Source organism: Larus michahellis, chromosome 3 (genome assembly GCF_964199755.1).
Source record: "Larus michahellis chromosome 3, bLarMic1.1, whole genome shotgun sequence".
NCBI lineage: Eukaryota > Metazoa > Chordata > Aves > Charadriiformes > Laridae > Larus > Larus michahellis.
In genome coordinates this window covers 109,268,325-109,287,953 of record NC_133898.1, presented here as the reverse complement: position 1 = coordinate 109,287,953, position 19,629 = coordinate 109,268,325, and the positions used below count along the sequence as shown (strand labels likewise).

General features: G+C 39.8%; 1 protein-coding gene across 35 annotated transcripts in view; it reads left to right on the top strand.

Annotated features, from left to right (window-relative positions):
* DLGAP2 (DLG associated protein 2) overlaps nucleotides 1-19,629 on the top strand; it is a 480,112-nt gene that overhangs the window by 144,608 nt on the left and 315,875 nt on the right. For 7 of the 35 annotated variants that reach the window (XM_074581672.1, XM_074581670.1, XM_074581669.1 and 4 more), the window contains exon 2: nucleotides 15,263-15,434. The exons of the other annotated variants lie outside the window; for them this stretch is intronic. In XM_074581672.1, coding sequence (XP_074437773.1) covers nucleotides 15,263-15,434 — 172 coding nt within the window. The remainder of the gene's footprint in view (nucleotides 1-15,262; nucleotides 15,435-19,629) is intronic. 35 annotated transcript variants of the gene reach the window in all.

The following is a 19,629-nucleotide window of genomic DNA, read 5'->3' as shown; positions in this document are numbered from 1 at the left end:
ACTCTGGGATATATATATTATTCCTGATTAAAAAAAAAGAGCAGGATGAGTTTGTCAAGACCGTGGTGGAGGGTGATGTGACTGTGCTGAAAACGTGTTTCGTTGTTAACAAGTTACACAGTTTCTTTGCAAGTCTTTCCTCTGTAAAGTAGGGATGATAATAGTTTACCAGGTAGCAGAAGGCTGCCTTCTTTGAGATAAAAGTGTAGGAGTTGCCCACTTGATATATTTGGGAAGCACTACCAACATAAATTGATAGAAATTGCGTCTGATGGTGTCCATAAATGTTTCTGTCTGTGCTGAGGAAAGGGAAATTATCCTCACAGAAGGGCAGACTTTTCCATTGTTTCTGTTCTGTCAGTTTGCTGGGACTCTGAAAAAGTCCAATGAAAAGAGACTCTGCATAGAAAAATCAGTGAAGGCACCCAGAGAATGGCCACTGATGTGCTCACTTTGAAATCTTTTCTTCAACCATCTTTTCCATTTCTTTAGATGTAAAACCTAAAATGATAGCAGCAGTCAAGCAAGGGCAAACTTAAAGACCTAATAAAGAATGCAGATTTGCATTAGCTTCCAAAAAATTAAGATTTTGAAATTGAACATATACAGAAGACACTGCCACTGGTGAGATTTAGTTTAAGACTATGGCAAAGAAGTACTTGGAAGTGCAGCTCTTTAACAGTTCTATGCTTATTCATATTTTAGTCTTGAAGCACTGAGAAAACCAGCTAGCCTAAAAGGCGCCATGGGTGTCCTACTACGTCGTGCATGAGAAAGGAAGAGGAGAAACCATATCCACAAGTAGCACAGAGACCTGGAAATCAACTCAGATATTTAAAATTGTATTTCAAAAGAGTATTCCTATAATGTTAATTTAATGACACAGTTTCCATTTTATCGATTTCAGTTCCAAATTCTATTAGCAGTTACATATCAAGAGATCAACCGTCATAATTTTTTTTCTTTAGCACTGACAGTTTTCTGAATACAATACGAATGTTTTTTCCTTATTCCCCAGGAGTGAAATAATATATTTTTTGCTTTCTAGAATTTTCACTCATGTTAAGTGGTGATAACAAGTAAGTTTAACCGTCAGTCTTCAAATGGGTTACTTTGAAAATAAGAGGCTGCACTTGAATTTCCAGGTAGTGTGCCATTAAGAATCCAATTTGGCGTAGTCAGTTGGTTATGAAAAGATCATATTTCCATGGAATTGCAGGCTGGGGGACTGCATAGCTCATGGTCATGTGGATACAGCACCTGCGCCCCTGCTTCAAGGGAACTCAGACAAAGCTGATGTCGTTGAAATTTTTTCAGAGACATTGAAACCTGTGAACAGAGCAAAACAATATTGGATATTGAATAATAGAGATTCCTCCAAACAAAACATTTTAAGTTAATGTTTTCATGCTTAAATTTAAGTGGTCTTATTCATGCAGCTGTGATGCGTCATGAACAGAAAAATAACAATTGAGAACAGGATTCCTAGCTACTGTTTCCGACACAGAAGGGGACACTGTGATTACTGTGCTAGCAGCTGTTCTCTTCAAATGAAGGACACTCTTATGGAGAAGTTGTATAGCACATGAGAGAAATAAAATAAAGTTGTGCCCAAGTAAAGGGAAGTAGCGATCTACCAAACCTTCCCTAAACCTACAGAATCAATAGATTCAGACACCTCACTGAATATTCCATAGGTTGGTTTCAAAATGATGTTTGTGTGATTTTCATTTGCTTTTTAGCAAAAGGTTATAGATCCTCTCAGTCAAATCATTGGGGTATTTACTAGTTGGCAAAATCTGATGTAAGAGTACCCTGATGTCCACCTAGAAGACATAAACATGATTCTTCCGGCTCAACACGTTGCTGCCTAAAGCTACAGCCTTGACCCTTACTGACTTGCAAAAAGCATCTCTTAAAAATCATATTCATGGGGTTAGGGGGTAAACTAAGAAGCCAGGAGAATCTGTTAGCTGTTCTTTATGTATTCAAAACCAGGTTATATATAATATTAGTGAGAATACTTGTGGAATGTTTTAAAATACATACTCTAAAACTCACTTGGTTTTCCTCACACATTTTATGCATCAAGAGGCACCTGGACAAATCAGAATTATAACAATCTTGTATTAGCTGGAGACTTTTTCTGGGGACTTTTTTATAGCTTTCTTTTCTCTCTATTATAACAAGAATAAAACAAAAAGTGGTGTTGCACTGGTAATGACAACATTAAATGAAGAAAAGAGCTTAGTATATTGCAAGAATAAAAGATATTGGACAGATGTATTGTGGTAATAAGATATGAGTAGCATATGCTGTTGAGGGAGGAAAAAAAAAGTAAGCTCTTTGCCCAAGAAGTAAGCATAAATCTGAATTGAGAGCGGAAAGATCCTTATTTTCGGGAAGACGACATTGATTCATGTAGATTAATAAGAACATTTTTATAGATCGTCTTCTTGTAAGACCTGAGATCTGGTTTGGTGGAGGAGTTAGCGATTTTGCATTTGTATAAAGCAGATTATCTTTTGAATCACTAAGGCATTAGTTTAAATTATTCCAAGTTTACATCGCTGTAACTAAGGCTTAGTCTGGAGAGTTGATTTGATTTCCCTATGTGTTAGCTTGGACTAGATTGTTAACTCATACAAAATGTCCCATTCCCCACCTACTCTGCTTATGGTGTTCTTCTTTCACTTGCCACTGATGTACTACAGGGGTTAAATATGCCTCTTCCAATACCAAAATTAGTTGTTTAGGCAGAATGTTGGGATCCGTTTTGCTATGCTGCGATCAAAAGCTTGCTAGATAACCTCGAGCAGGGGAAGGCTTTCACCGTTTTCAGTCTGCAGAAATAACGAGGAGCAGTGTATTTTCCACTGAGCTATTTAACAATTTTATGAAATATGGTTGTTATAAAAGGCAGATAAATATTCAGCTGTTAACCTCTTCTGTAGTTCTTAGCTACAACTACAAACCTCTACAATTGTGAGGTATTTTTCTATTGATGATTTAAAGCGGTGCTTTTTATTTAGTCAACAAAATAGCTGATGTGATGCGGTACTTAATTTCTAGAACAATATATATTTCTAATTTCAGTGCTTGTGGTGGGTTGACCTTGGCCAGCTGCCGGACGCCCACCCAGCCGCTCTCTCACTCCCCCTCCTCAGCCGGACTGCGTAGAAAATAAGGTGAAGAACCTTGTGGGATGACATAAGGACAGGGATGTCACTTACCAGTTGCCATCATGGGCAAAACAGACTCAACTTGGGGAACATTAATTTAATTTACTGCCAATTAAAAATAGGTTTGGATAGTGAGAAACAAAGGCAAATGAAAACAACACCTTCCCCCTGGCATCCTCCTTCTTTCCAGGCTCAGCTTCGCTCCTTCATACCCGACTCCTCTGCCTCCCCCACCCCAGGTGGTGCAGAGGGATGGGGAAAATGGGGGTTGTGGTCAGTCCGTGACATCTCCTCTCTGCCACTCCTTCCTCCTCACACATCTCTGCCTGTGTGGGTCCTTCCACGGGCTGCAGTCCTTCAGGATAAACTTGCTTCTGCCTGGGGTCTTCACGGGCTTGGTCCTTTCCACGGGCTGCAGGGGAATGTCTGTTCCGTGCCTGGAGCACCTTCTCCTCCTCCTTCTTCTCTCACTTGGGTGCTCGCAGGGCTGTTTCTCTCACTGTTTTTTTTCCTCACTCCTCACTTTTGTGCAGCGTTTTTTGCCCTTTCTTAAATACACTTTCCCCGAGGTGCCCCCACCGTGGCTGCAGGGCTCAGCCTTGTGGGGGGTTGGTTGGAGTTGGCTGGAACCGGCTGGAACCGGCTGTGTCCGGCCCGGGGCAGCCCCGGCCTCTCCTCACAGAGGCCTCCCCTCAGCCCCCGCTGCCAGGGCCTGAGCACCAGCACCCTGTACAGTGCTTTTTTTTGTGTTTAAAAATGTTTAAAATAAAAAGTTCTTAATATATCTGATTATCACAGCATGGAGCAGCAGTTTAAAGAGCCTGAGGTAATATGGATGGTGTGTAGGTAATGATGTGTAGGCAAACCAAATAGAAAATTCAGTACTGTAAGCTTTTTCTGCAGTTGCATCCTGCCTTTTTCTCATGAGAGGGAAAGAGTGGAGGGCTGACCTGGATGAAAAATGAAACCCTGATCTCAAATTTCAAAGTTGTCCTGAATTTCTTTTGTTTTAAACCTAATCTGTTTTATTCTGATGTCTTTGGAGATTTTGTTGCATGGGTTTTCAAAGGTGTCATAGAAAAATTCCAGGTGGGGAAACCCAGTTTTTAGTGAAGTATTTCAAAATAGCTATATTTTGATAAATTTCATAGTGTTTCAGTTCATAAAAATGCTCTTTTAAGTATTATTCTCCTGTAGGTTTTTTAGAGAAAAATCCTCAAGTTTGACAGTTTGGATCAACTATTTCCAAAGCATTTCAATATGAGGAAAAATATATTTGTAGCAGCAATACCGTTCTTGCCTTTTTTTGGTCCATTTTTGGTATGGTCCAGACCATGTGAGGTTGTATGGTATCTAACATGGTAGAAAACAGAGCAAATGGGCACCAGAGCAGCCTGTGTAGCTCTGTGTCCTCACCTCAGCCCACAAAGAGGGGATGAGGGTCCTTCCCTACTGCCAGAGAGGGGCCCAGCCCCAGTTGCTCACAGGGAACATCTTCCAGGTCGAGGAGAAATGCCTCACCAGCAGGGAGCTAGTCTGATTGCTTTCAGGGCACTGCACAGCATCTTGTCCTCCCAAGGGCTTCCCTTGAAGGGAGCACCAGGCAGCACATCTCCTTCACAAGTGGAGGTTTGACCGTGTCCTCGGATGTGAGTTGCTCTGCAATGTATTGGTGTAGACTATCTTCCAGATTGCTTTCACTCAACTTGATAGCACATAAAGAGAACAAAATGATTCACATCCTCAAAGAGGTCCCACAGCAATGGCAGAACTATGCAGGTTTTCAGATTCCTGCTGGCAATGACACATGTGTTAAGTCCACAGAAGCCTACATGTAGCCTCATGTAGCCTACATATATGTGAGAATGAACATTGTGCCTATTTAAATTATGATTTCTATGAAACCAACCCAAAGCTAATATCCAAGAAAACTGTATAATTCCAAAGAAAGTTAGACACCAAGAAAAAGTGTGATTGTGGTATCTTGGGGCTATACTGATGACAATAATGTAGACAACACATGCAAGTGATATGTATAGACTGTAGTCTGTACAGTTTGTTATGCAATTAAACTATCTGAATAGACTTGCACAGGACATAATATGGTGTGCTCATCCTTTTTAGCAGAGAGAGAGATATGCCTTCTAAAAAGCCGTCACTATGCTATTCACGGTGATTCATTGTGCTGTGGCACTGAAATGCAAGGTGGAGACATGAAATGTACTGTGCCTGTTTTCAGTTAATGCCTTTTCTTTGTGGGTGTCTTGATTAGTGCTGCTAACTAGGTAATCAGCGTACAAATTCTTCTAAGAAATCTCTGATTTTGCTGCAGATCTGTCATGCAGTTTCAGTGGGATTGACCACTGTTTCTTAGTGCAACTTTTTATTATATGGGGGTTTTTTATATCTCTTTTCATCAAGCATAAGTCCGTTATTTACTACAGTGAAGAGAAAATAATGAGGAATACAAGAGAAGGAGGTCTGCACTATGGTGCAATGATGGCAGGAGATCAACACATTAGCTTTGGAGAGCTTTGGTCCACACTAAAGGAACCTCTGCCTTGAGTAGTTCAGCCTGTGGAATAGCAGTACTGATTTAGAGCCAAACACTTATTTATTTATTTATTTATTTATTTAGCTATCTTACTCATCAGCTCTGGCTTCAGACTTGGTCAAAAGCCTCAAATTACCATGGTTTGCCTTTCATTTACTTGACTTAATCGTATTCATTTAGCCAGAGTGCTGCAAAAGAATGAGGAAAATGTTAAGAAAAGTAATTCTTGAAGGTAGGCTAATAGCTTGTATACAGACAATTAAACTTACAAGGAGATGCACATGGTGCAGACTTACTCTTGCCAAAGTTTCACAAGCAGCCATTTCCAGATTCTGGACAAAAATGTTGCACCACGCTGTGTCAATCTGTCTGCGTCTGAGGCTGGCTGTCTCTTGGATGCATGGTTATTCTTTAATATCAGGAGCTTTACTCAGGCAGAATTGCTATGCAACATATTGTGCATCGCTGTGCCTTGCTCAAAGTGCTCAGGGCTAAATGCAACTCTGGCATGAAAATTAATGTGTCCCTTTTCTGCTTTATTTTATTTTAATTAAGGAAAGTAGTAAGTTGTTCAAAGCAGCTTGGATTAAATATACAAAATGCAAAAACCCTAACAAACTCACTTAAATATGCTCACAATCAATATGTTATATACCAAAGTGGTAAAATAACTAAAGGAAGAATATTGCACTATGTTGTCCTGTGTGGATTTAAGAACTATATTGTAAAGATGTTTATATTTAGAAAAGCATCTCTCCTTCTAAGTAAGATGTGCTGCCTACAAATTTTAGGAAAGCACATGAACTTGGGATGTTTATCTGAACTTGCTGCGTGAGGTCCTTGACATTGGTCCATTGCTGAGAATCTATGTACATATGTATTTGTGCATGCGTATGTATACATACATTCATGTACATATATATATAGAGAGAGGAACAAACTAATGTGAACCTGTTGCACACTACAGCAGCCTGCCTCAGTCTTCATCCAAGCACACATCTGAAGTGAGAAAAGATCACTATCCTTATTTTAAGAATTAAACAGAGGCCTGTAACTTCCCTCATGTCCCTTAAGAAGCCTTTGGCAAAGCATGAAATTAAACTCATTATTCACCAGTCTCACACTACAGCCATAACCACTGACCTGAATGATGGACACGCTGCAGTAGTCTTCAGTCTTTCATAAAAGTTATTCATGTTTTTTTTCCCCACATTTGATAACTGTGTGTGACAAAATTCTATGACAGCCAGCATGGCCAATGTGTTTTCACCAGTAACAGTGCTAAAGCTTCATATATCCTGTGCTGACTCAGACAGCCTTGGCTACCCAGATAATTTGAATCTCTGGAAAATTTGGGTCTGTATGCATCTGTGGGGACAGAAGATCCGGCAGAGATCTTTGATCTCACTGTTCCTAGAACCAAGATAAGTAAAATTCATCTGTGATCCCTCTGCAATGTGTATAACATAGCCCTGGGGCCAAACAACGTGTTAGGATCACTGGTCCTTGCTATGTAGACCTGAACCATTTAGGTCTGGGGATAGATTTGCCTCTTAGCTGAACTGGTGCGAGTCTACGGAAGGGTCTTTTCTGGTTTGTCCAGCGTGCAAGCCATCTTCATACCTGCATGTAAGCATGACACATTAAGTCATTACTGGGAACTCAATGTGTATTACTAATGTCAAAATCACACTGAAGTTCCATCACTGCATGGTGCAGATATGTGCTTTTGATGCAATAGATCTAATATCAAAGAACGCACCTATCAACTGTGATAAAATAAAACATTTAGTCAGAGTGTTTGGATAGCCTCCTATAAAGTATCATACTTAGTAAAAATAAGTGTCAAGCATGCTTCACGGATAATAAAGACTTTATTGGGTAAGCTATAGCTAATTTTCTCCTGAGATATGTCAACACCATTCCATCTAATTTAATCTGGAATTGCAGTAATATATGATCGTGGTGTACACATCGGCAACTGTGTATCAGGTGGTGTGGTGTGCTCTTCTTTTCTGAGTCTTGTTTCTTAGTGTCCCTTCAGTCTTATTTATAAGTAGCACAACTCGTGAAAAATGCTAATCATTTCCCTTTCTTATAGCCTTGTTTGTGAAATGGATAAGGGGTACAGGAATGGGGAAGAGAGACTTCAAATTATTGTAGTCTTTCCTCATTTTACATCAGTGTCTGTAAGTAATCAGGAGGCATAAAGTTATGATCACAGTGAATGATGTGAAGCAAGAATATTTGAGATCACACAGCTCTTTGTCTTTTCCTTTAGATGTAACAAGTTTAAGAGATTCTCTAAAGGAGCGGCACTGCATTATGTCCTTCAGAAAAACATGCTTTTGTTAGTATCTCTTATTCCTTGAGTAAATTTTACTTGCCTGAGAAATGGCCTTAACATCAGTAAGACTGACTATGTGGGCAAAAATGGCCCATATAAGCAAAGGTGTAGGATGATATCAGTGACTGTCTGAAGCCCAAAAATCAGTTACAAGGTCATTGCGTTAGTCCTCATAAGAGCAAAAATAAGTCCAAGGGTTTATTTCTTACCCTCCTTAGAAAAAATAAGCGATGTTAACTATTCTTCATCATCTTCTGCATCTCTTTTAGAATATTTTTCTTTTGCATGCATGCTTATCAATTTTATCTTTTTCTGGAGACCCTATGCAGGCAGCAATGTGTCTGTGATCCTGTCTGTGAAAGATAAGTGACTGTAAGCAAGTTCACTGCTTTCAGCTCTGGTGCGCAAATTGGCGAACTTGTAGTATAAATGGGTGACTATCCATTCATACTGCTCTGAATTCCTGTCTTTCCACAAATACTAAAAAGCACAGCTGGACACAAATGAGCCATAATCACTCTTACTCTCATTTTTCTGTTTTGTATCAATTTTGGCATTTGACTGGAAGATGCCATGCTTTATTAATTAAAGGATTGTCTCTGTTCTTAGATGTATACCAATGCAGGTCTGTAGAGAGCTAGAGAATCAGTCTGCATCCTCTGGCAGAGCTCTGTTGCTTCTATATTTATTATGATGATCAGAACTGACAAAAAAAGATGCATAATACTTAGTCTCCAGTAAGTCCTCTGGATATTTTTTCCTAACATGGGTACTCTGTACAGAACTTGGTTATGTGTGACATGCACACCAAAAACCCCCCAAATAACTCTTTTCACTTTAACTTAACCCTTTTCTTTCCTTCCCACTCACTGGTACATCTTTTTAGAGCCCTTAATTCTTGTTTGCAGCTGGGAAGTCTCATAGTTTTCATCCAATTCCTTAATCCTCATCTTCCTGACAAAGCAGCCTTAAAGCGACTAGTTGCTGTGGAAGGGTTAGACCTCACCATGGCATCGTGGCACACAATGCCACCAGGAAAAGGCCCGATTATTCTGAAGGACCTTTTCTCTTTTGGTGTCTGACAGGCACTCTCTTAATGCAGCCCTCAGAGAGGCTTCTAAAACTGTGGTGACCTCCAGCCAAAAGTTAACGGCAGTTGTCAACTTCAGTTTGCTTGCAGAGCACAAGCGGGAATGTGTAATCCTCGTCTCTACCCCAGGCGATGGAGGCAGCGTGACCATCTTTCTGCTCTTTTCTGGAAATGGAGCAGAAATGGCTTGGTGGGGAAACTGCTAACTGATAATTTCCCCAGCAGTTTTGTTTCAGTAGAAAGGGAGATAGAATTATCTCCAGCACTTCTCCACAGATAAGGAATATCTTTAGGAGAGGAGCTGAGGGTGCTGAGGTTGGTTCAGCTGGCAGGCTGTCCTTGAGGCTGGAGTAGCTAGGTCTGGGCAGAAAATCAGGGAACAGCAACCCAGCTTGTGAAGCTACCAGCTGGCACAGGTTTCTTGGTCACGTATGAAAAAAACCCTCTGCTTATAGCCGCAGGCCTGGCATAAGGAGATGAGCCTTTTTTAGTCCATCCTGTGTGTGGGTTCAACTTCTTAAAAATAGTCGCTGCAGCTGCACACTGTGAGTCTCTGTTCATCTGAAGTAGGAGGGATGCTGAGCAGGTTTAGAACGTAGTGTCTTATTGAAGCAACCTCTCCCCGCTGCCTTTAACAGTGCCTGGGGACATCTTTAAAGGTGCCTGGGGACACCTTTTGCACAGGCCAGGCCAGGGTTCTGCATATGGGGCAATTCATATGAATGCGTAAAGCACTGTGTCTAAAGCAAGTGTGAAAATGGTAGCAAGAATTGCCAGCACATTGAATAGAGCTTTCAATTATTCATTGAGAGGCTACTTATATTCCTCTTTGGCGTTATACTTAGAAGTGTAACCATGCATTTTCTACAGATTTTATGGATTAGAAAATCATAGGATTAGCCAGTCCGTAAATTAATCCTAATGTATGTTAAGTAACTCATCTAAAAAACGGATGCTTCCTATATGGGAAATGAATAATTAATTTTGTTTTCCTGGTTAAAAAAAATCCCTCAGGTGCTTTTCTGTTTCCTGCTGAAGCTGAATTTTTTTAGTCCTCTGACAATGTCTTACACCCTCCAATATGTCTTGTTTCTATGGAGACACCAATGAACTGCAGCTTGCATTCTTCTGCATATCACAATACAAGGTTGCTTCAGAATTTTCCCAGTGCTTCACTCTCTTCTCTTTTAATTAGAAATTAATCAATAGGTTCAGTAGTCTGGTCTCATACACTCACATATATATGCACAGACACAGATGATCCCTGTGACTGTGAACCAGCCTATAAACACAATGTATGCTTTCAAAGTTTGATTTTAAAGAACAGCACATTTTATCTTGAGGCTTATAAGACCATAATTCGGAGCTGTAGTGGATGGCAGTGTGGGAAGATGGATATCTTGTATGCAGTAGATGAGATGGGAGGATTTTATGATACTTCCTGCTTTTTAATAATAGGAAGGACATGTGGAGTTCTGATGTGGCCTTAAAGCAGATTGTTGGGATCTTTGAATTTTATTCTCTTTATATTATCCGAGTTATTGTTTGGTCCCATTGTCTAGCCCCCCTCATAACTATTATGTGAAATTTCCCCCCTTATCCCTCCCACCCCGAATGGTGAATTATTGCATGACAGTTCTATAGATCTAATTCTCTAGGCGATGTTCTTCCTCCCATGAGTGCTCAAGGCTTCCTCTTCAGGACAGAGGAAAGTAAACACTTGTGTGGCAAAACACAGCATGTTTGCAAAGAGAATAAGAAAGAAACTATGTAAATTACTTTTTTTTTTTTTTTTTAGTTAAAAATGTACTATGAAGTGAACAGTATTTTTAATTATCAAGAATCAGTGAGACTGAAATGACGCCAGACTGGAAGTTGTATGCTACTGTTAGTGAGCACTTTGAATTCAATAACAAGCCTTTTCTTACTGCAAGGTAGTCTGAATTATTTTTCCCCAGTCAGATTCAACAGGTAAAATAGCACCAGGCTATGCTGGTGCCTTGAGCCTTTTTTGTTGTTAGCTCATATTATACTGAAATAAATTTCCAGTAACAATTCAAAATAAGATTCGCAGAGGCCTCATAACTGATAAACGTTTACGTAAGCCACCTGCTGATGGCAACAGATTACATCGAATGCTCAGTTTATGTACTCATGTGCTGAGATGTATGCTGAGCAACTTTTTTCTCATTTTTTCTTTGTGCTACACAGCTCTCTGTCTCCTCCCACTGTCTCATACATTGATTGTGGTCTTCTCTAGACAAAGAGTATATTTTTGTCTTCCATTTTTTTTCAACTTCTTATGGACTTCTGAAGTTGAATTGTAGTTCTTACATGCTACGGCAACTAGTAAAACCAAAGAGTTTTGATGATGCACTGCCGACTAGTATTCCTAGCCAATATTTTTGTGTATAAGCTTATACATGCATACATACAGATATATGTGTATTTTTGCCTTTTGTTACCCTTTCTGTTGTCAAACTGAAAAGCAAAAAATTTAATTAAGCCTTTTTCAGATGAGAGTTCAGAAAGACTGCTTTGTTTGAACTCTATGAACATTTATTGCGCTCTGAATTTATTTTAACTGTTGGGTATTTTTGATAACAGACAGAAAGCAAGGTTTAACCTCTAAACGGACTAGAGCATTATTGCTTTCGCAAGGATAATTGTAGCTATGCAAGCTAGCACATAATGGTTAAATATATCCTTGCTTTTGACGGAAGCTAGTGGAGTTGGAACAGAGATGAACATAGCTTATTAAATATAGCTCTTTTGAAGACTGCTCTATAATTACTGTGATTTTTCTTTGTATCATTGTGATCATAGGCTGATGAAAACAATGAATCGTGTGCTTTCAAGAGGCCAAGAACTATTCAGCCATAGAAAGAGATCATACCTAGAGTAACAGCCCTGTTAGTTTTCTTTGAGTAGTCTATGTAAATAACACACCATAAAGGTTAAATAGGTCCTTTCACCAAAGCGCCTTTTTCCACTGATGAGTTAAAAACTTAAGAGAATGCTCCAAGGAGGACCAAGAACACTTCATTCCATGAAATCTCATACATATCCATGAGCAAATCTTTTGATACTCTTTTTAACTGAGACTAGTTTTTAATGTATAAAAAGGGATCTGCTGAATTTTTTTGCATGTCTGGAAATGTTTTCCTAGATGAAAACCTCAGAACGAAATGACCTATATACCCAAAATGTTTTGAGTACAAAAATGCCCAGTTGTCCTTTGCTGTCAGCTCTGACACTCCACAGATCCAAAATAGATCTGGGGACCTGGAAACAAATATTTTCCATCTTTTCTAACCCATGAGAGATTTCCAAGCTTTTTGGCACTGAAAGGAGAACAAATAGCAAGGGTGTGTTCCTGTGTTCTAGTTTATTTCCTTTCTCCCCAGGTCTGTGTTGATGTGACTGGGAAGGCAGCAGACCCCGACGTAGCTGCTCTGTGTCAGAAGTAGTGAACTTCAGCTTTTCAGCAAAGACCTTGGCCAGTGCTAAAGTCCATTGTTTTCAGGAGTGCCCTTGCTTGTGAAGCTTTGCCCCTTGTGTATTTCTTGATAATTAATGTTTTGGAGGCCAGAATTTTGGCACACAAAATTTTAGCTGCTTGTGTCTACTTAGTAATGAAGAATAATAATTCCATTTCCCTGTTTTTAGATTTCATGAGGCAATTTAGGTGCATCAAAACCAAGCAGTATTAATTTCAGACTTTCACTATAAAGAAAATGCGCTTGAGAACAATCGGTAATTTCAAAGACAAAGTTAGGGTTTAAGGTTTGTTGATATTCACTGTTGTGCTTGTAGAGCTGGAAGGAAGGTAGGGATGGGCATGTCTGAGATCAGGGCTGGGTACACTGCCTTCTCAAGCAACCACTCGACAACTCCTTCCGTGAACCAAGCCAGCTTTGTATTAAAGACATTAGTTTCGTTGCCTTGGCTACATGTACTGGAAGACTTATCTGAAGCCTCACGTTCCTGATGGTTGTTATATACCTTCTCATTTCTAGCCTAATTTATTCTCAGTCTGTTTGCAGGTCACCAGTAACTATTAAGTAAAATAGGTCTTTTCCTTCTCTGTGTTTATCTGTTTTTGATGTTTAACAGAGAGACACCTCTCGTGCTTGCCTTAGTTACGCTGGAAATGTATTTGGAACTGTTTGTGTCTGTTTTACATTCATATATATTCACACTATGTGTGTCTATTTAAATAAATAATATTATCTTCTATTTAATATTATTTGATTGTTATCATGTACTCTTCTGCAGTTTAAGCAACTTAATTGTTTTATCAATTGCATGGAGGTAATTTAAATATCTCAAATCTGTAAGGGTAAACTATGGTATGGAACAGTGAGTATGAAGAGGTAAATAGAAAGGAGAACTAAAATAAATAGTTTAAAACAAATTGTGAAGCAAATCCAAACTTTCCTGTAGGTTTGGTTTAAGCAAGAACACATACATAAGCAGTCAGCTTTTCTATGCCAAGGTTTCCAAACAGCTTTCTGATAATGCCACAATTAAACGTCAGTCAATTCTACAAACAATAACTTATTGAAATGAATTAAAAGGAGTGATTTTGACAGATGGGCTTTTAGGCGCTGCAGAAGACCTGGCTGATGACATTCCGCATGTCCAATATACTACTATAGTGATTGGCCTCTGTTTCAGCCTTATTTAACAGTTTCATTAATAGTATTAAAGAAAGCAAGTGAACAGCATGTTAATGAAGTCAGCAGATGATGTAAACAGCAGGAAACAGAAAATAGAAGATACTTGGAGATTAGAAACATGAGCAAGAGGAGTTATTAATGTATCATATTCAGATTGAGAAAAAAAAGAAAAGCTAATTCATTTGGGATAAATTAGTTCAAAACTGTTTTTATATGTCCAATACATATTAAGCATACAGAAATATACATACTAAATTACACTAAAACATTTGTTTTCTGGTTGAGAAAGGTCCAGTTTGTGATCAGTGTAATAGCTAAAAGGGCAATACCGTCTTTGGAAGAATGTGTAGACAGATTGTGTAAAAGAGCAGACAAGTAATTGCTGAGTTTTACACAAATAGGTGGGTTGTAGGAGCAATTTGCTGTTGTTCAAGCAACAGCAAATAAAAATCAGTGGTTCAGTAGACTGATTTAAGAGGAAATACTGAAATGTAATGACCAAGCAAGGAAGGAATGGAGAGGAAGACTACTATAATCTGCACGCCTGAAATAACTGTAAGCATTTAGTGAAAATACAACTTATTTAGCATTACCAAAAACTTGATACCATATCAGGAAAATGTTCTTTATTAGGTGAAAGCAACCTCTTACCATATTATGTCAAGAATTAACAAATAAATACATAGAGGCTGTAAAGCACAACCTAGCGTCAATTAATGGAAACCTAAAATAGGCTGTAGGCTGCCGCTCACTGGCATATGGAAATGCCAAGTCTCTTCAACACCCCTCAGTGTGAGCGTGCGTTGCGCAGTGCCTAAATTGTTAGATGTAACCTATTCTTTTTTTTTTTTCTTCCCCAACAATATCCAAATTATAGGAGAGGAGACTTCCCAAGTGCTCCATTCAGCAAGCCCAATCCCACACAAGCTTTAAAACATTTCCCCTTCCCCGGTGTGGTGACATGCACGCTGCAGGCAGACTGACAACTACCTCCTCCAGTTAGAACATATAATCATCAATACCCTTCTGAGCTCATTGAAAATGTGACTAATGCGAGCCTCAGCTCATACATTGTCAAATCCCACTTGGTGAGTCTTGTTCCTGTTCCAGCTGGAGATGGGCCCACGCTGGAATTTGGGAATCTAGTTTTCACGTTCCAAAACTGAACAAAGAGGCTCGGACTCATTTCTAGCCTTAGTCTCCTAAACTGCAGTCATGTCTGTAAGTAAAATTGCTGAAACACTAGTTGACTGGGAAAAATAAATGAGTGATGATTTTAAGAGAGATGCTGTGGCTACTCAGTGCAGTAGCTTCCAGCTTTTTGGTGCTGTTCCCAGAAATGCTTCAACCATGGTGAGGAGCTCAATTCTCTAATTAAAAAAAAAAATTGTATCAAATATTTTTCAGCTTTACACTCTCAAATTAAAGCTTAAAAACCTCCAAGGAAGGAAAGGAGGCCAGATTGGAGGGGGAGGAGGTGAGAGGAAGGAAGCGGGTGGAGAAAACCACTATATTCCCAAGATGCAAGGAAAGTTGAAAATTAGAAGAAAAAATATATTAAATCAGTGTAAACTAAGAGGTAAGTTTAAGGCATTTTTTTACATTGAATGTATGTTTTGTTGGGGTACTTTTAGCAGTAAAATTCTGTATACTTTAAAAACATTTAAAATAAATTAAAGTGAGGTAATTGCTTTTTTTTCAATTTCTTCTGCTATAAACCTGATTTTTATTAAGACCTGTCAAAGGATGTGTTGTGCTGGGATTTTGCTACTTTTCTGCTGTTGCTGGTTAAAACTGTCTATTACCTCACCAATGACCTACATGAAGCGAAGAAGCATCCCATGGCAGCAGACAGGGTGTTTTGTTGTAGAGCTCAGCTGCGAAAGTTAATTGTTTATGGAGATTTAATGGGCATCGTGCTCCTACTTACCTACCTCACTGTAATTCAGTAGTGTATTGGTGTAGCTTAGGAAAGAGCCTCTGAAGTAATAGATTTTGGTATAGTTGGGAAGGTAGTTGACCTGTGTTCTTAACTTGAGGTCAGAGCGGTGTCTTACATTGTTTATTAGTGTTGTTGCTGTTATTGCTACTTGGTGTGCTGCCTATACAAGGGTTGTATAAGTTAAGGTTTGATCAGAGACCACATGCCAGCAGCTGAATAGTAAAGTCTGGTGCACTTAAAAGCTCATTTGTTACTGGGATGTTTGTTGCTACGCTGCCAGGAGCCTGCCAGAGATGCAATGGAATAAAAATATTGCTGATTAATATGACTGTGCTTGTGTTGTAACACCATGTGATACTAAAGACTTTGCCACAGATGAGTTTCGAAAGGAAGGGAACAGAAATCTGGAAAAAGTAGAGGGAGGTGTAAGAGGGTTCTGCATAGCTGTATCAGCTGGGCAGAGCAGGGAGGCAGAGGTGTTCCTGCAGCCCTCGGTGCTTACTGCGTATATAGACCAGGTTATTTGCAGCATGTTTATCTTTGAAGGTTGGGAACAGGGTAGGGCAAGTGTGCGGCAGCTGCCGTGGTGGGAGAGACCAGAGCTCTCAGTAGCTGATGGTGAACAACAGCACAGGAGAGGGGATTTGTAGGGAGTGCTGCCGCCGTCCTCTCTGATCCTTATCCAGCTTCTGCTGCGTCTGCTCCTCTCAGGCTGGAGGTCATACTGTGTTTAAAAGCTTCTGATGTCTCAATTGTTCATGAATTTATCCAATCTTTGTTTTTAACCTGCTTACATTATTGATTTGAAAAACATGTTATGGAAATGGGTTCTGTAAATTAATCACATTGTCTTTGTTTTAAGCCTCCTGTTTGAGGATTTTACGGATTGCCTCAACTGTTTTTACTGTGAAAAGTGAAATACTGTATCTCACAGAGGTGCTTATCATTGCCACCTTAAGCTGTCTAATTATAGGCTGAAAAGTTGTGGTCTGCTTAGATTACCCTCTGTTGGTCTGGTCATCCTTGTCCTTCTCTGTACGTTTTCTAGCTATGCTATATTTCTTCAGTGATTCACATGAAAATGTTAGCGGTTTGCTGCCTTCTGAAGACACGTATGTCTAATGACTGTCTCCCCTTGCTTGCTCTCACCATTTAGCCTTCCTTAACTTTTCTAAATATTTTTTTCAGAATTGAACTGAATGCTTAAATATTTCTAAGATAGCAGTTACATAAATATATGCATGGCAGCTGTGCACTTCAAGATGAATATATTATGGATGAAGAACTTGAAATCCACAGTATTTGTACTATTTTTATTCAGGCACATCCTGAGAATTTAGTATCAAATGGCCTAATTCTGCTCTGACACTTAGGCCAGAGAGTTAAACCAGAAACTCTTACCAGACTCCATAGGATGAGGACTGGTCCTGCTTGCTATAGAGAACAGAGCTCAACGCCACTTTCAGAAATATTCTGTATTGTGCATGAAACTAGATATTAAGAAGCGCAATCTTTTATCTTTCATAGAGAGGGAACGTGGGAGAGAGGTAACCGCAATTGTTCAGCGGATGTGATTGTAGGACTGAGGAGAGCTAGAAGATGGCGATGGCTGAGCAGCAAGATCTGTGAGGAGCAGGCAGGGAGAGCTGGCTGGCAGCTGAAGAGCGAGGGGAGTGAGAAGAGAGCCCCGCAGGCAGGCAGGCAGGCAGGCAGGCAGGCAGCAGCTGCAGCTGTGAACGTCTGAGGGTAGCTGGGGTGCCACTGTATTAGTCAGACACTTTGATGTCAGAATTTCTTTAGACATCCAACAGGCCCTGGACACCTATGAAGCTGAATGGGAATTGGGCATCCCAAGGCACACGTGCAATTTTCAGCCTTGAGGTGACTCAACAGAAGTAAAGGGCAAGGTAAAAATTATGCTTAAGGGCAGACTAGACAGCTGATTACTCTATCAGTCTTTATTTTGTTCTGTACAGATTAATGGAAAGCATTTTCCTCAGACATTTGGGAACCATGACCTATATTTTAAACAGTCTTAAATAAATAATTAATATGGCTATTTAATCACAACTCTGTCACCAGACAAAATTATCCAACCAAGGAATTAATCATAATGATATTCTTCCTGGTACCAGTTCTCGTTCTCTCCTTTCTGTGGTCGTTTTGAACAGTAAGTTGATACAGTTTAGTATACGACTAAAAGAAAAAAAAAGTTTAAAAGAAGTTCTGTATAGAAATATAGTCAACTACCTGTTTGGGGCATTTTCTTAAAGTCAGATGCCTTCGCTCATTGCTAATGCAACAGAATAGAAGTAGGAGCACAATGCAGGTTGCTGAAAACTCCATGTGTAAAAAATGAACCATTTACCTGGAAAGTAACAGCAGCCCATACAAGTCAATGTGTTAGTGTTAATATATCATTTACCAGGTGTGTTGCATCAGCTTCACTTCACAACGGATGTAAGACGTAGAGCGCCATGAAGAAATTCAGGCTGGCATTAATAAAGCTATGCATGACAGCACTTCAGGAAGAAAAGCTGCCTCATATACTGCTTATTTGAAGTTTATCCAAACGTGCAAACAGAGTGAATCTAGGCAACTAATAGCAAACTGGAGGAACAGACAACAAATGGACTCTTCTATCATGTGTCACTATGAGCCATGCTGTGTCCTCTGACTGCCCTCTCTAGACAGGCAATACCTCTCTGACTTACACGGGGCAAGTCTCAGTAATGCTTCAACACTTTGTTCACTACGGCGTTCACCCAGCTGCAGCTGGATCAGATTGAATGGAAACAAAATGTTGTCAGCAATTTAAGGACTCTGACATGAGTTTTGCCAACAGTTCTGCTGGTAACTGGAAATACTAAAGGCTTTCTCACCACACGATATCTATCTTTGCCAAATTCTGTCCCATTCCCTTCTCCCAGGTCATGCCAGCAGTGCACCTTCTCCCTCTTACTATGCGTGACCTGTCCCTCGTACTAAGCATTCCTAGATACCTAATTTTTTACTTTCCACACAGTCTGTATTTCTCCATGGTCACTAAGGTTAGGAAATAGATAAATGTGCACAATGGTGGAGGAAAGGACTGAAGGCAAATCCTTTACCTTTTAGCAGGTGATGTAGACTGGCAAAGGACGGCTCCAGTATTTGCTCCCTACCTCTGCCATGCAGAAGGTATAGTAGATATCACTTCACCCAAGGTACAAGGGTTTAAATGCTGAGTAGATTGGAGAAAGCAAAGCATAATTTCTTGCTGCCTTCTTCCTTCTGAGGTGCTTCAGCCAAAAAAAAGGAAAGATCCTTTATCCTTCACAATCATTTATATCCTTGTGGGGAATGCATCCCTCTCCTGAGGCTGCCCTTCCCCTTTCCCCGGTAGTGCCTTTCTGGTCTAGGACGCTGTGTGAGTGCGAGTCTGTAGTCACAGCAGCTGTGAGGAACCTGCAAAGTTCCCAATGTGAACTTCATCCCGCTTGCTTTTCATCACTGCTGTGAAAACAGACAGAAATAAAACCAAGTACCTTTAATGTGTTCATTTTTGTTTTCGAAGATATTATTTAAATATTACTGTATAACAGAATTTGTCAGAACTGTCCAGTCTTCAGTAGATTTTTTTTTCTTGTCCTGGCGTATTCAGAGGCACTGTTCAATACAAATCTCACATGGGTCCCTGTTCTGGCAGTGCTCGGGCACAACATGTTCCACTGTTGGGTCTCCTTTTCTTCCTGGCTATAGGACTTTTTCTTTTTACTTGAAAGAGTGGAAAGTTGGAGTAGAAGGGGAAGCAAGAAGTACTGAAAACTGTTTACTACCTCTTAGAAGGCTA